The sequence below is a fragment of the Fringilla coelebs genome (assembly GCF_963513975.1).
Source record: "Fringilla coelebs genome assembly, chromosome: 12".
In the NCBI taxonomy this organism is placed as follows: Eukaryota; Metazoa; Chordata; class Aves; order Passeriformes; family Fringillidae; genus Fringilla; species Fringilla coelebs.
The window spans coordinates 12,660,861-12,677,208 of NC_140038.1; the positions used below are offsets into that span (position 1 = coordinate 12,660,861).

A 16,348-nucleotide genomic window follows, 5' to 3' on the forward strand; every position below is an offset into this window, starting at 1 on the left:
CTTTCATTTAACAGGATGGTTTACGAAGATTATCAGGGAACGAATACATATTGTCAGCAAAACGTAAGTTTTAATTTGGCAGCTAATTTATTTTGAGATACTAAAACATGTTCAGAAATTTAAGAAACAGGGGAAATGTGATTAGATGTCCTTTTTAATGAGCTTTTTTTTTTTGTGGTTTGGGGGTTTTTTATCTGTAAGCATTTTTCTGCAGCACTGTTGAGCTGGGTTTTACTACAGAAGAGAAAGCATGGTCATTCAGTAAAATAGTATCTCACTATTAAATATACTACTTAATATACTGTTAATAAATACATATAGTAATAACTGTATTCCTCAAAAGAAACTCATCAGGTTGCTGGCAGTCTGAGCTCTCCAATCTCCCTCAATGACATACCCCCACGGATAACACAGGCAATGGAAAATGAGGAACAGTGGGATTTTGATATCTTTGAACTTGAGGCTGCCACCCATAAAAGGTCAGTAAATGCAAGAGCTCATGAACTGCAGTTGCTGAAAATTGACTTAAATGTCATCCTCTAATCAGATCCTTAAGTTCTCTACCTGTGCTTTTGCAACTGAATTAATTTTATTTTCAATGTCAGATGTTTGAAATTTTCTCATTGTCATTTCTAATTGTGTATGCATCTTAAATGGCTTCTGTTTCATCATGCACTATTTCCTGCAAATTCCCAGTGGATATAAGTGAAGATTATAGGTCTTTGATATGGTATAATGACAAGACAGCTTAATTTTAAAGCCTTCCTTTATTCAGTAATAGAAAAGTTATACAAATCAAATTATTTTCTTCTGGGGATTCAAATTCCTATTATGGCAAACTACACACAGGGTAAACATGCTGGTCTTGATTTGATCAGTTAATACAGATTAGGTTTTATTTTCTTTCCATTTGATTGGGAAGGTTTTATTCCTGAACAGTTCCAATAGAGCTTTTCAGTAGAATTCCCATTATCTTTCCCTGGGATTAGAGGAAGGACTGTATTCTACAATCTTGACAGGTTACATTTTATGTATAAACTTAACTGAAGAACAGTTACTGATAAAAAGCAGGGCATACCAATTTCTATCACAGAAGTTTTTTAAAGCAGATCAGCAGCTTTGATAGACTGTACTTCATTAGTAGCAAAGGCTTCCCCTAAAACTGTAAATTGTTCTTTCTGTTTAAATCCTTGGTTTTATTTTCTGATGCTTATCAAAAGTCTCCCTTTTGGGTCTAGTTTCATGTATCATGCTTTGTCTTAGGCAAAAGCTTTTATGAGACCCTAATTTGGAGGCCAGATCCTGTAATGAATTGACTATGTTAAACCTTTTGTCAAAATCCCAGATCTGTAAGAGCTTTGAAAGGTATTCAAAACCAAAGTCTAAGAAAGATGTCAGACACTTAGTTAACAAATATGCACTTCATTATTAGACTGTGGTTTTATGAACCAAAAAGGTGCAAAACCCCCTAGGGTTCTATTCTTCTTTAAAATGATTTATTTTAAATGAAGGTATTTACATCCACTTGCTTTAGGTTTTCTTTCTCTGCTGCATTTTGATTTCTAATGAAGTAATAGAAAAAAGTAATTAAAAAGAAAGATGTAAAAATACAGCCAGTCTGTGTGATTTACAACATTTAATGGGTACATTGCAGTAACTTAATTAATTATCCCAGCCAGCATGCATGAGATCACCAGGTAGGTTTCTCTGTTCTTACTGTTTTGGAGAGACCACAGAGGGACAAAGGAGGTACTTTGTTGCCTGTACTCTTATTAAAGGTAGTATACTTATGATTGCTTCCTACTGTGTTTGAGTAATAGCAGTTCATTTGTTAAGATAAGTAAAGTGATTTTCAATGACTCACAAGTATGAATGTATTACTAGTATTGCCATAAGTCCAAGCAGACATATGGTAATAAAGCCAGGATAATTAATTGAATTTTAGTGCATTACAGTTCCCTGACAGAGAAACCTGGAGACACCTTTGTCTGACACTAGGAGGGGGGAGTAAGGGGGATTTGACTTTATGTATGTTACAATTCCAGTAAATGACACAGTAATTCTGTAACAGGTCCTTACACATCATTGCATATGTCAATAGCTAAAAATTCTGTGTGGATTCACAGTGCCTCTGCTATACAGTATTCTTTCAGCTGCATTCATTTTAAAACTTTCTGTTTATTTGTCTCCACAGGCCTTTGGTTTATCTGGGTCTCAAAATATTTGCTCGCTTTGGAATCTGTGAATTCCTAAACTGTTCAGAATCCACTCTGAGGTCATGGTTACAAGTTATTGAGGCCAACTACCATTCCTCCAACTCCTACCATAATTCTACTCATTCAGCAGATGTACTACATGCTACTGCTTACTTCTTGTCTAAAGAGAGAGTAAAGGTGAGTCCACACCTATGTGAAACAATGCAGGTGGGAAATACAGATGCAGTCAAAGGATCTCTCAGAAACAGATTCAAAAGCCAAATGTCTGTCTAGTGCCAGTTTGGTAACTCTGAGGTCAAAGAACTGGGCTGCTTTGCATGAATTCTAGGATCTCTCTTACAGGATATGTAGAAGGATGGAAACTAATATTACAGAATTGAACAATTCTTGATGGGGGAATAAGAAAACCTATTTTCATGTAAAACTTCTTCATATATGTAACCTTCTCAGATAGGTGAGCTAATAACATAATTATTTTTGTGACGGTACGTGCCAAATACAGATTTAATGTGGTAAATTGCCATCTCTTATGTCTTGTGATGGTCATTTTGCAGAAGATACCCGAGACAATATAGGCCATAAAGTAGGCTGTATCACCCACTGGAGAAGATGCCCTGAGGCTTGCAGAGACTGCATTGGAGGAGAGTATTGAAAAAAATTACTTGTCACTACCATAACACCCACTGGGCTATTAGAACCATGGAAACCAGAATAAATCAGTGTGAATTTTGCTCTCACATGCCCACTGTAGAGGGGGAATAAAACAGTGCTTAGTGTGTGTGTAGTTGAGTGGTGGGACATGTTTCTGAGTCACAGTCCTGGGTAGAAGTTCTGAACTGGCCTGCCTAAGGATAGCACCAGTGATGGGCACCTGGCTGAGAACTTTGTGACTGTAAACAAGCTTCTGACAGCTCATTGAACTGTAGTAATTCCGTTAACTTGGAGCTGCAGCTCATTAGTGTGCTCTCCAGAGGCTGATTTACAAATACTATATGCCAAGTGAGGATAGAACATCACTGGATTTTTTCAGCCCCTGATTTGCCAGGGGTTTAGCTGGTCTTCCCAAGAATATCTATGAAAAACAGACAAGATCTGGATCCATTTCAATGCCACAGAAGCATGACTGCCTCCTCTTTTTCCAGAATGTTATTTCCATTCCATTCCTCTGTAGGCATAGGAAGAGAAAAAAAATGTTGCAGCAATGGAAGGAGCAGAATCAAAGTTCAGAATTCTCTCTTCATCTTTTCAAAGTTATAGCCCAGCTGCTTTTGTGTTGCACAGAGTTCAACTTAATCTAAACACAGAGAGCCCAATTCTGCCGCTGAAATTCATGCTGAGAATATTTTTTTTGGTAACTTGAACTCAGTTCAACTTGCCTAGGAAGATTTTCTGGCTCCAAAATCGAAGCCATATTCTCAGAACCGTTTTCACTTCTGTGTCATGGGAGCTAAGATAACAAAGTTAGAATCCTTGGCTTTACTTTGGGTGTAAAAGTGCTGTAAATCCCTGAAATAAGTCAGGTAGATTGCTGTGGTCCTCCAGGTCAGGTATTCTCATGTTTCTGGCCATTTCCCATCTGCACAGGTCTTTCTCAGCCAGACTGAATGCTACTCTGTGTATCCCTCCAAGGAAATCCCTCTCTCAAATCCCTCTCTCTGAAATTTATACCACAAAAATAGAATCCCAGGAGCAGCAGCTGAGAGAAAGAATGAAGAGGTTAACACACAGCAGAGAGTATTTCAGACAATGCTAACTATGAACTAGAGCAGAAAGAATTATTTGCCTTATCTTGTTCTCCATGAGACTCTTTTGACAGTCCTCAATGAATAATATCCCTGCTCCTGCAAAGTCAAGTCATTGCATAATTTCAGGAGGTGTGAAGAAGGGTAGGGTTTGTCTTTTCCCCTACCAAATGTAACTATTCTGAATGGCAGTAAAGGGCCCAAAGAGAATTTGGACCCCAAATTAAAGCAAATTGGAATGAAAATTATCTGCCCTGCTCCCAGATTCAAATGGGAATATTTCTGCTCTTGTGTCTCTTTTATTTTATTAAAAATTTTAATGTAATTGTTTTGTATCTGTGATCCTTCACAAATGCCAGTATAAACACAGCACAAAGGCTGGTTTTCAAATGTATATGAAATATTTCTGAGATGCTTAGTTATTTTTCTCCTTTATGCTATTAATAAAGTATTAACACTTAAGTGTAAAATCTGAGGAGTCAAATAGGTTTGTATTTCGTGACAGGGTGGATAAAAATAGGCATAAAGCAATGCCCATTGCAAGCAGACATAAAGCATGCAGTGCAGCATGCTACCAGAATCAGAATGTGACACGGAAAGTACAGAACATGTGTCATGTAATTTATCCATGGATACAAAACATCAAATATTCTCCACAGACTATGCATTAGCTGTAACCCAGACAGCGTTATTAAAGAACTGCATGTATGGATAGCATTCCTTTCAAATTGTAAACCTAGCCAGCACGTAAGTGGAACATGATTAGGACACGTTAAATTGCCAAAGGAAATCAAGGGGTGCTAATAGAATCATTTTTAGCAGTATTGGTCTTTTTTCCAAGCCAAATACCTTAACTCCAATGAAGGTGGTTTCACTGTTGCTAGAAAACACAAACTCATTTATTACTTTACATTTGTTTAATTTGATGTGCTGTGACAAAGGTGTGGTTAAGGCAAAATTTAAGAGGTACAAAATGGCCAAAAAAGTCACGCACTGTTCAATGAAGCTTATAATGAATTTTCCATTGCTCTGTGTAGAACATCTGACCCTTGCTGATCTCCAGAGTTTTGGCTTTTATTCCTCAACGACTTGGCTTAATCTTATGGACAGAATAGGGTTTCTAATGAGGCTGCCAGGAAAACTAAGCACCCTTCTATTTTCAGCAAACTCTGGATCCAATTGATGAGGTTGCCGCGCTCATTGCTGCCACGGTGCACGATGTGGATCACCCAGGAAGAACCAATTCTTTCCTGTGCAATGCTGGCAGCGAGCTCGCCATTCTCTACAACGACACGGCCGTGCTGGAGAGCCACCATGCTGCCCTGGCTTTCCAGCTCACCACCCGGGATGGCAAATGCAATATCTTTAAAAACATGGAGAGGTAAGCTTAACCCCCAGGGTCCTTGTCTGCCCACCTGCATCTCTCACTTCCCTCTGTGTCCCATAAGGCAAGCAAGCATCCTAGAGGAGGGCAGTGCCTGGTGGATAACTGTCCATGGCCCTTGTGAAATTTGCTTCTACAAGAGTAGAATGCTTCTGCCTCTCCTGCAAAGACTTCTGAGTAATTCCTCACTGTCAGTTTCTCCTGTCCATGAAAAGGCAGACCCTAAGGAACTTAGTGTAAATCTTAATGTAAGTCTAGAAGAGTTTTGTGTCACTGAATATAGAGAACAAGCTGTGGCTGGGGGGGTAGAGAGCAAGGAGAGAAAGAGCCACAGAGCAGTGTGAAGGATAACGAAGGACCCGTTGCTCTTGCAGCCTCAGAGAAGCATTTAGGGCAAGGATGTGACCATTGCCTTGGTTCTCTCAAGATACAACAGAAAAATATTGCTGGAAACTTGTCTGGAGAGTGAGCCACAGCTGGGTGTCTGTGCTAAAAGCTTTGGGAGCATGCAGGTGTGGCACGTCCTACCAGCTTCCTAAGCAGCTGGTGCCTCTGCTTCTGCCCAGCTCTGGTACTGTTTCTCCTAGAGATCCAGTCATGCCTGGAGCACATATGTCTGTACACACCAAAGGTACTCCTACATCTAACAGAGACACAGCTGCCTAAGCCTTTATTGCTGTTCTTTGTTCCCCTAGCACCTCTCTCAAACAGGAATGGTCTGTTGCAATTTTGTTAGACTTGTTTTAGCAACCAGCCCTTTGTGACCCAGCCAGCATTCTTAATTGTTTCCTTCTTTAAACAGGAATGAGTATCGAACCCTTCGCCAAGTCATTATTGACATGGTCTTAGCAACAGAAATGACAAAGCACTTTGAGCATGTCAACAAGTTTGTCAACAGCATTAATAAACCCTTGGCAGCACTAGAAGAAAACGGGGTAAGCAACACTGCAAGTCCTTCTTAAAATGCCTAGGCAGGGACTGGGAACCCTTGGCAGTGGGAAATTCCCACATGGTGTTCTGGGAAAGTTTATCAGAAATGTGGAGAAAGAAAGGCTGGAGATTTATCTTTCACCTCTGGGTTTGAATCCCCTTCTGCTTAACGTGGTTGTCACTCACTTTGAGGGTGAGTGGGACTCACTTGGATCCTATTAATATCACAATGCTGTGATGTCATACTTGGAACCAGGACCCTGGGCTGTATGTTTTCATGGGAAAATGCCATTTTGATTAACCCAGTCACTCCCATGGAAGAAGTGGCAAGACTGGGCATTGTTGTTGGCTGTTTCTGCAAAGGAGGCAAGGTTTGCTTCAAACCAGAGGCTGAATTACATCCCCCCAAGGGGACATGCTGGGGGTGCAGCATAAGGGCAGGTCTGTGGGCTGGCATGTTTTGCATTCTCTGGGAATAAGGGCCCTCAGCCTCCAGTGCTGCCTGGCAGCATTCACAGGGTTTCTGTCTGCTTTCTTTTTTAATCTTTAAAATAGATGATGGTGACATTATGTATCATATAATCAATAGCCATTTGGAACCCCATGGACACAAAGAAATTGCCTGTTAAGAACTCTTTCTGAAAAACCACACCAGTTTCAATAACAGCTTCAACCAGCAGTTTTGTTGCCAGTAAGAGCAGTGTATAATTTTGTTGGAATGATTTTTGCAAAGAGAAGACTTGCTGTGATGGTTGTGATAAAGCTTGCATCAGTGGCAATGTCATGTAGGAGCCGTAATGGTTTTCTGTATTTTCTTACTATGTTTTTTAGAAAGTCACATTTATGACTCTTGTGTGTAATAGGGGAAGGCAGTCTTTTTATTATCTTAGAGTGGGAGAGAAACAGGTCTTCTTCCTTCACCCATGAGAAGCAGACTGGAGCTTAACTGGAGAATTGTACCTTTGTCCACAGGAGTATAGGCCAGAATTAGCTTTGTTCTTGGCACCTGGTGATGCTGATGGGAGCTCTGTTAATGTGAAGCCAAAGTTCCAGTAGGACACTGGGTGTACTGAATACATTAGAAGAAAGAATGTCAAGTTCCCAGCTGGACAGCCTCTCTGGATGAGCACAGCAGCATTGGTGCAGGAGGAGAACAAGGGAGCTGCTGCTGCTGGGTGCAGTGCACTGCACTGTTCTGTGGAGTGTGTAACTCTGTAGGGCTCCTGGTCTTGCTGAAGGGCCCTGCATGGCCTGGCTTGGTGTGCAGAGCCCCTCCTCCCACCCCCAAGGGTTGGGATGCAGCAGTTGCTTGAGCAGCAGCATGCATCCAAAGAGCCAAACTCCTCTTCTTGCCTATTACGGGGAGCTGAACAGCTGGCGCTGCTGAAGAACTTGGAAGGGCTTGGATCTGTACAGTCAGAGAGTGAAAACACAAACAGGAACATAGAAAAATGAAACAAAAGTTTAGTTCTACCCTTAAGCCCCAGAGACTACAGGCAAATTATCTGCCCCACAAGGCATTTGTGATTCACACCAAATTGTACCCAAGGATGGGAAGAAAGACAAAGAATATATAATTTTTATTGAAAACAAGAAGCAAAATGTTTCCCTTCTTTCAGCTGGGAGTTTCAGTTTGGCAAGTTCCTATTAAAAGGCCTGTAATGTGTGAGTGGGTAAAGCAAATTATTTATTGTGCTGAGTAGAACAACACTGTCAGCCCCTCTTTCAACTCTACTGTCCCTGTGGCTGCAGCAGCAGTGTGTGTTTTCTGGCCTGCTTTCCAGTCATGGTGGTGACTCAGTGGAGTGTTTGCAGGCTGAGCTGCCAACTGCCTGTTCCAAATGGGACAGTTCCACTTCTTTTTTTTTTTGTTTATTATTTTTATACAAATTTGTTCAAAGAGCCATGCTGAGAAGCTGCTCTGTTTGTTTCCTTTCTGCTTTTGTTTCATAAACTGAAAAAAATCCTTTCCAGCTCCAGCGTCCTCTATCCTCCCATTTCCCCTCATGATGTCACCTCAGCTATGACAGGAAGCCAACATCTGACATGCAGAGACACCTCTGCACTCAGGGCAGGATGCTGGGACTAAGCACAGTTAACACATTTTATTCCCGAGACATCTGCATCCAGCAAGTAGAACTGTGCCTTTGGTTTGAACAGATCTCAGAGGTGAACATCCTTTCTTGATCCCTGGTGGTTTACCTACTAGGATATTCTCTACTATCTGTAACTGAACAATCTCTGATTTTCATACCTAATTTCCATATTTGTGTTTCTAGAGTTTCCATCACTTTGTTGGCTTTCTCATATATAATTTTTCCATGCATTTGGAGGTGTGTATATCTCACCTTGTTTCTTCTGTTTTCCCTTCCACATACCTAGAAATGAGAGAAAAGAATTGGTTTAGGCATCTCATTTTGGTGAGACCTGTGGAGCTGGTATTTCTGAGCCATTTCTGTGCTATCAATTTTTTTTTTTATTACTGTTAGTTTCTTCCTTTAGGAAGAACTTTCTTCCCCACCAGAGCTTTCTTCTGAAAAATGTCATGGTTATTCTGACCTAATAAAAGGTTAGAATGTCTCTGCTACTTTGTATCTCCCTCTTTGTACAAAACACTGCAGGAACTGGTAGCACATTATTATTATTATCATTACTGTTCGTTTCTTGTTCCCTGCTCTGACTGTGGAGCAAGACCTTGTTAGATGCCAAAAAAGTCTTGTATGTTCCTTGCTTCAAAGAGTTCCTATTCTGAGTAGACAGCAGTGTAAACTCCTGTACCTATCCATCCTTTAAGAGTCCAGCAACAAGGGAAGGGAATGAGGAACATGCCTGGGAGGTAATGTGGGATCTGACTCTCTGAATAGTAGCAGTGCTGTCAGAATGATTGATACACTGATGGGGTTTGTGTGCCAAGGGTGGCTCTGCATCTCAGGTCACTCTCTCTTTTCAAACCAACTATTCCATTCTTAATGTGCAAGTCCATTAATCCTTGGGTTTCAGCAGAGAGTTACATCTTTCTGCTTACACAGTCCTCATCACTGTGTGTGTAGTGATGAACTGATCCTCTCCACACTTTTGAGAAGGCAGATAAGGAATAGAGGGATTAGATGACTTGCCCAAAGATGCCAGAGAGATCTGTCACAAAGCCAGTGACTGAATCCAGAAACTGGAGTTCAGTGCTAGCTCAGAGCTGTGGCTAACTTTGATAATCCACCTATAAATTCAAATCTGGTAGCCAGTAGCAGGACTGATCCCTGTAGGATGTGCTGAAAGCATTCCCAAAGCACAAAAGCTTTTGAGTTAGTGCATGGAGATCTGCTAATGGATTGTTTTTAATTCTTACATGTTACAGAATAATGGTGATGGAGAGTCAATCAAAACTGTTCTCAGGTCTCCTGAAAACCGTATCCTTATCAAACGCATGTTGATAAAGTGTGCTGACATTTCCAACCCATGCAGACCCAGAGAACAGTGCATAGAATGGGCAGGACGCATCTCTGAGGAGTACTTTGCACAGGTAAGCAGCTAAAACAGGCTGCTGGAGCTGCAGGTGAGCAACTCTTTAAAAGGGAGGGCGTCACAGAATATCTCAGGCTGCATTATGTAATGTGAGAAATAACAACCTTTTTAGTTTAAATTAAGGGTATTATTTGTGCTGGTACACAACTAGATGCCTTCAGAGAGATGAAAGTTGCCAACTTCTATTGTGCAATTTCTGAAAAATCTAAGCTTTCAAGTTATTCAGTTTGGAACTGGGCTTTTTGAGCCTTGTCTGCAAATGCACTCCCATAAGACAGAGCAAGGATGTCTCCTGTACCCACATGTTGGCTTTGCCTCAGAAATCATCAGGTTCATCAGGAATCATTGCCTAGGATCATCAGGTTCTAGTGTTTGGATGACAGCAGCACTCACTCCAAGAAATGCTGTAAGCCCTTAGCACATTGTGCTGAGGAAAGGTTTTAGGAAGATGTGGAAAAGGAGAGGGCTGTCATCATTACAGATCATATACCAAACACTGCAGTTGGAACTTGGCACCTCAAGCAAGGGGCCAGTGAATACCAAAGGTACTTTGCCATGTGTGAGGGGGACAGATCAGCGCTTCCATCAGAGACTGAAAATGGTTGAGCAGCTCTGAGGTCCAAAGCAGTCATAACTTGGTAATGTGCCAAGTTACTTAGGGTCAGCTTGTGTGCAGATACAGAAGGTAAATGCATCCCTTTGTGGGAAACACTGGAAGGCACTATTTGTCTGCTGTTTTGCTGAAACTGAACAACTAGCTGCTTGAGATTAAGTTGCTGCTGCTTCAGATTTATTCAGTTTCCTCCTTTGATTTAGCAGATGCATGCTCTAGTCAGTGCCAAACAATCTGCTGCTAAAAGAAGCCCATTAACAGAATGTGTCTTAGATGAATAATCACTAATGTTTTTTGCAGACTGATGAAGAAAGGAGGCAAGGATTACCTGTTGTGATGCCAGTTTTTGACAGAAATACTTGCAGCATCCCCAAATCCCAATTATCATTCATTGATTACTTCATTATTGATATGTTTGATGCCTGGGATGGTAAGCAAAACTCTGCTGTTTCCTAATGTGAACAATTTGTGAACATTTCAAGCTGCTGTGATACAAAATTTATTTTTTATGGCTCCTAAATAAATGGAGAGAAAAGAAAAGATTCCTGCAGTTCAAGTAAGATTAGTAACTTTATTATTGCTGATAAGTATGGCTACAAGCAATTCTCATGGTTTGCCTATCCTAGATTCAGGCAATCTTTAACTTCTTAAACTTGCTTCTCTGTAAACAGGGAACAGAACACATTCTCTTTGATAGCTCTTTGAGCACAGTCATTTTGACCATGTTAATATTGGTTATTCTTCAAGGCAAATTTCTACTGTCTGGAAACTGCTTGGGGGAGCAGCTGTTTCCTTCCAAGTGCTGCCTCCATGGTAAAAGTGGTCAGAAATGTGACTCCCCTGAATGCCAGATCATGACATGTGACTGAGGTTTGATGGGGCAGGATAATTACAACCATAATTAGCTATGCCCCTCCTGGAAAATTGTGTTCCTTTGCTGGGACTCACAATACCAGTATTAAGTAGATTTACAGAAGAGTTCTCAGTGGCCCGAGCACTACACGAGTGCTGAGAACTTTACAGCCAAAACTATTTCAAGCCTCAGTAGGACAGATTTAAGCTTTTCTACTTAACACAGTTGCCCAGACATTTCAAGTGATACTTTAAGCAGACAGAATCTGTGACTGTTTCGGTTCTGCAAGCTCAATACTTTCTGCCCTTCCTTCCCTAGCATTTGCCGACCTGCCAAATCTGATGGAGCATCTGAATAATAACATTAAATACTGGAAAGGACTGGATGGGAGGAACCTGCGAGTCCTTCGACCACCACCAGAATAGCAGTTAGACCATGGGGTGTCATTCACTAGCCAATGCATATTTATTCAAGCTCACTTTTATCTGTGTGAATTCAGATTTGTTTTGGTCTCTTCAGTATTACAGTAAAGCTAGCCCATGCACTTGGGGAACTTTCACATTCAAGAGAACACGAGGTCAGCAGTTGACTTCCACAAAGTCCCATGTGTGGACTCAGATGAAATAAGCCCACCAAGTGGAATTACACTGGATTGCTGCAGTACTTGTACTGAAGAGGGTTTATTACGAACATACTTCTGTGATATCTTCATACCAGCACGTGAAGCTGGAAGACCTTGAAGAGAATCCTCATAAAAAGGACATTCACTAGAAGTTTATCTATTAACAGAGACTCACAGCTTTTATGAGAAAGCTACATGCTTTTTATAAGCACTTCAGACAGTTATGTAGAACAATCAGACATTTAAAATGCAACTGTCTATGAAAGAATTTTCTGATCTATGAAAAATAGATGTACTGTATTTTTTCACATCACAGAAGGTGCAATCATTCACTTCTGAGCACTACTGAAAGTGAGTTCTCCTTAAGAAATTTAGTAGCAAATGTAAAAAATAACACAAGAATTTTTGAGGTTGATCGTTAGCATCTATGATTAAAATGTTATGTTTTATTTATTTTGTTAGATGTTCAATATTTTCTATGAATTTATAAATACTTAAAAGCCAAAGCCAACTTTAGATGCATTATAAATTTACATGATTCATACTCATTAATATACATTTAATTGATGTACAGACCTTTTATTTTCATAATGCAAATACAAAATACTATACAATGATACATTTTTATTGCACTGTAAGGATAGATGTGTATGTTTAAATATTGTCTGATTTATGTTAATTAAAATAAGTTTTATTAAAAAGGTCTCATTTGAGAATAGTAGAATAAACAAGAACTGTATACTGTCTGAGCACCAGAACTGCAGTAGTTCTCCCACAAACCAGTGAGGACCACCTGATCTTCTCTTGGCTACAAAAATAATAATGTGTTGGAACTCTTTGTTTTCTCCCATGACATTTTATGACTGAACTCCCTGTAAAAGTCTGCCTTATTTTATATAGTATTTCTACAAAGCATTCCACAACATATATGAAGAGGTGATACTAAGCATCTAATGAATTTCAACATTTTATAGCCAATGTATTTCCTCTGCCATAAAAGAAAAAGAACATAAAGCCACCAACACAAACCTTCAACTCAAGAAGTTTGTAAAGGCTGTGTACCTTCACAATTTGAATGAAACCTTCATAGCAACTACCAGAAAATAATAAAATGTATATTTTAAGAAGTGTCAAGTCCTACCCATTTCATTTTAAATGTATATGCACTTTGTAATTTGCAGACTAACAAACACATGAAATTCCTTTAAAAATAGCTAAGATACTTTTTGTCTGGGAAAGGGAGAAGTTGAGGGGGTTGAATGGCATAAGGGTGATGAAAGGTGTAGCTGGCCCTGTGTTTGTGGCCTGTCCTTGGCAAACCCATCAGACCCTCGTGTACCCTTGGACAAGTCTCTTTGCAGCTCCATGCAGTGTCACACTGTTCCACTGGAGGACTCGAGGAGTACCCTGTCAGCCCTCCCAGTCAACAGAAAGGCATCCAGAGGCACTGAAAGGGCTGCTGACTGTTGTTCCTGCAGAGGCAATTGAGATCAGAGGCATTTTGAACCATTCCTGAAGAAGCAGAATCTGGACAGAGGTGGATGATGGAGCAGGTCAGGGACTGCAGTAGCAGCCTTAAGGTAAGAAAGGAAGAGGTGACCTCTCCACGTGTTACCTGCTTCTGTGTTTCCCCTTCCTCTCCAAGCCAGTGAGACTGATGGGCTATCACCATTTGTTCCTGTTAGTGCCATGCCTTTCTGTCCTTGTGTGGTCTCTTTACCTACTCAGAATTCAGTTATATGCTGTTGGGGCAGGGAATTTCCTTTTCATAATTCCATGCAGTTCAGTGTTGTGTGCATGCTGCCTAAGCCAGGAGCCTCAGATCCTGTGAAGGGTGCCCAGACTCTGCCATTGTCTCACTGACAGTAGTAGGACAGAAGCTTCTCTGGTCAGTCTTCCAGAGATTCTACAATCAAAGCTGAAGGAGCAAATATATTTTCATTGAAGGCTCAATAAAACAAGTATCCTGTTTTCACAGGGAACTTGCAAGGAGAGGGAGAGTTGGCTGACAGTTTTCCTGGCAATGTCACATTGTATTTCCCTATGTTGCATCTATTGTAACCAGTTGTAATTTGCTACCTGGTATTAATCTCTTCTGTTCCTTGCAGGCTCCTGTAACTCCATTAGGGGAAAACTGCATCACACCATCAGTGTCTCCTCTGCTTATCTGCTGCAATGAGGATGGGAGAGGAAGTTTGGGCATGAGCATGTGGGCCCAGAGACTCATCTGCAGGTAAAAATAATGGAATTGTTTAGACTGGAAAAGACCTTTAAGATTATGGAGTCCAACCATTCCTCCAGCACTGCCAAATCCACCACCAAACCATGTCCCCAAGTGCCACATCTACACATTGTTTTAAATCCCTTCAGGGATGGTGACCCCACCACTGCCCTGGGCAGCCCGTTCCGGTGCTTGACAACCCCATCATTCCGTGGGTCCGGCCTGTCAGGTCCCTCTGCAGAGCCTTCCTACCCTGCCGCAGAGCAGCACTCCCAACCAACTTGGTGTCATTTGCAAACTGACTGAGGGTGCACTTGATCCCCTCATCCAGATCCTCAATAAAGATATTAAACTGCCCAGAAGAAATATTTCTTCATAAGCATAGTTAATATTCTGGGTTATATTAATATATGGTAAAAAGCAGTTAATTTCATCTGCTATAAAAATGCCTGATGCATCATCTCTGAAAAGATGTGATCAATATGATTAATTCCCTGAAATTCACACTGCATCTTTATTTCCATTACTTGGACTGTAGAACTGTGCTAATTAACCCTCTCTGTAAGCCAGATTTATGTCCATATTGGTGTACAATAATTTCACTTAACATAAAACACTGATTTTCAGCCACTGCAGCTTTATTCACTCTCCTATCCATCTAAATTTGCCAAGGACAGATTATAATTAAAATCTGGAACCATGATGCCTGATCTTTACTTCTTTTCCCACTGAGCTTCTCTCTCCAAGCCACACCTCTGAAGCCTTCTGTGCACTGTGAGGCTGTGCCTGTTCTGTGGGGATGATTCTAGGCTGCTGCCCATGCAGCAGGAAGGGTCTTGCTGTGGAGCAGTAATAGCTCTGACTTGATATTCACTGCTCCAGGATGGAGATGTCTTTGGCTCCCATTGCAAATGCTTCAGCCATTCCAGATCCCCTTCCTTTATTCTCCAAGATTACACAGCAACATCACATGCCTTGTGCTCTGAACCCTTTCCAGCTTTTTGAGCTGTCACTCAGTGATGGAACTTCTGGGGACAGAAATGGCTTTACTGATGGCCCTTCACCATGGAAGGGAGAACACTGGAATAAACTGAGTGTGATTGAAGTGTTCCCAATTTCAGTTAGGGTGGCAGTCTTATGCAGTGTCTGCACTTTTCATTTGTTCTTGCTTCAGTGCTAATACAAGAGTAAATTCCAATGTAGACATAATGAAGGAGAGGTCCTTTATGCACCTCCAGGGCTTTAGTAAAAAGCTTTGTGTTTTAAAACTTAATAAGGTTCAACAATTCAGCATTAAATGACAGAATGAATTGCTCTATTTTCCATGCTGCATATTTTCTATCAGGTAATCCTGCTTTTAAACCTGGGTATCACTGTAGATGCTTCCAAATGACTTGGAATTATTATGATCTGGTAAAAAAAAAAAGTTTGCTTCTCAGCAAATTGTCCTAGATGAGTATCTTTTTCCCTTGTACAAAATTTGGAGTAATAATTGCTTATTCTGACAAAAGGAGAAACCAGACAGGTGGTATGCACAGCTACCTTATCACAAGTCTGAAGATGGCTTTTCATACTGCAGTTTACCTGATGGCTATATAAATAATTTATTATATGAATTTAAAATCTCCTGAAATTGAATGAACGCCTTGTTTTTTGTTGCAGTACCTTTTCATCTGAGTGTTTCTGCTTGTCTCAGTAGAGGAATCATTGATAAAACATTTTAAAAAATGTTTCTTGAACATGAAGGAATTGAGCAATGGCAAAGGCATTCCTGCATAAAAGAGAAAAAAGGATAATAGATATCTAATAATCACTTGCTGGGTGCTGAGAAACAGCACAGGCAAACAGTAGTCAGTTGTGCCCTTCAGTGAGACCAGAAGGGTTTGAGTTGTGACTCTGCAAGGAGTGCTTTGAAATGAAGTCTCAGAGCTATTCACAAGCTTCAAAACAAATAATCTCTCTGCTCATGTGTGACATCATGCCTCCAAGGTACAGGGGTCCCAGGGGTGCTGTTAAATGATAGCAGGATGGAGTGCAGTTTGTCCTGACATGATGTTTAGATGCAGAAAACAAGCTTTCAAATTGCTGCCATGTCCCTGTGCAGCCCTGTGCTGCTGGTTCAGAACAAAGGGGATGTCCAGGTGTTTCAGGTGTTTTTTGCTGAAGCTTTGGCTCTGTGAGCAAAGGGCTGTGGCCTAAATCCACTAAATACTTTCTCTTGGTGCCTGCTTTGACTGTTACTTGGGCA

General features: G+C 40.8%; 1 protein-coding gene across 2 annotated transcripts in view; it reads left to right on the forward strand.

Annotated features, from left to right (window-relative positions):
• Positions 1–12,898, forward strand: part of PDE8A (phosphodiesterase 8A) — a 136,431-nt gene extending 123,533 nt beyond the window's left edge. For both annotated transcript variants that reach the window (XM_084213363.1, XM_084213362.1), the window contains exons 15-22: positions 15–63; positions 344–479; positions 2,195–2,393; positions 5,122–5,339; positions 6,145–6,277; positions 9,625–9,789; positions 10,705–10,834; positions 11,576–12,898. In XM_084213363.1, the coding sequence (XP_084069489.1) occupies positions 15–63; positions 344–479; positions 2,195–2,393; positions 5,122–5,339; positions 6,145–6,277; positions 9,625–9,789; positions 10,705–10,834; positions 11,576–11,682 (1,137 nt within the window). In that variant the 3' untranslated portion in view covers positions 11,683–12,898. The remainder of the gene's footprint in view (positions 1–14; positions 64–343; positions 480–2,194; positions 2,394–5,121; positions 5,340–6,144; positions 6,278–9,624; positions 9,790–10,704; positions 10,835–11,575) is intronic.
• The last annotated feature ends 3,450 nt before the right edge of the window (positions 12,899–16,348 follow it).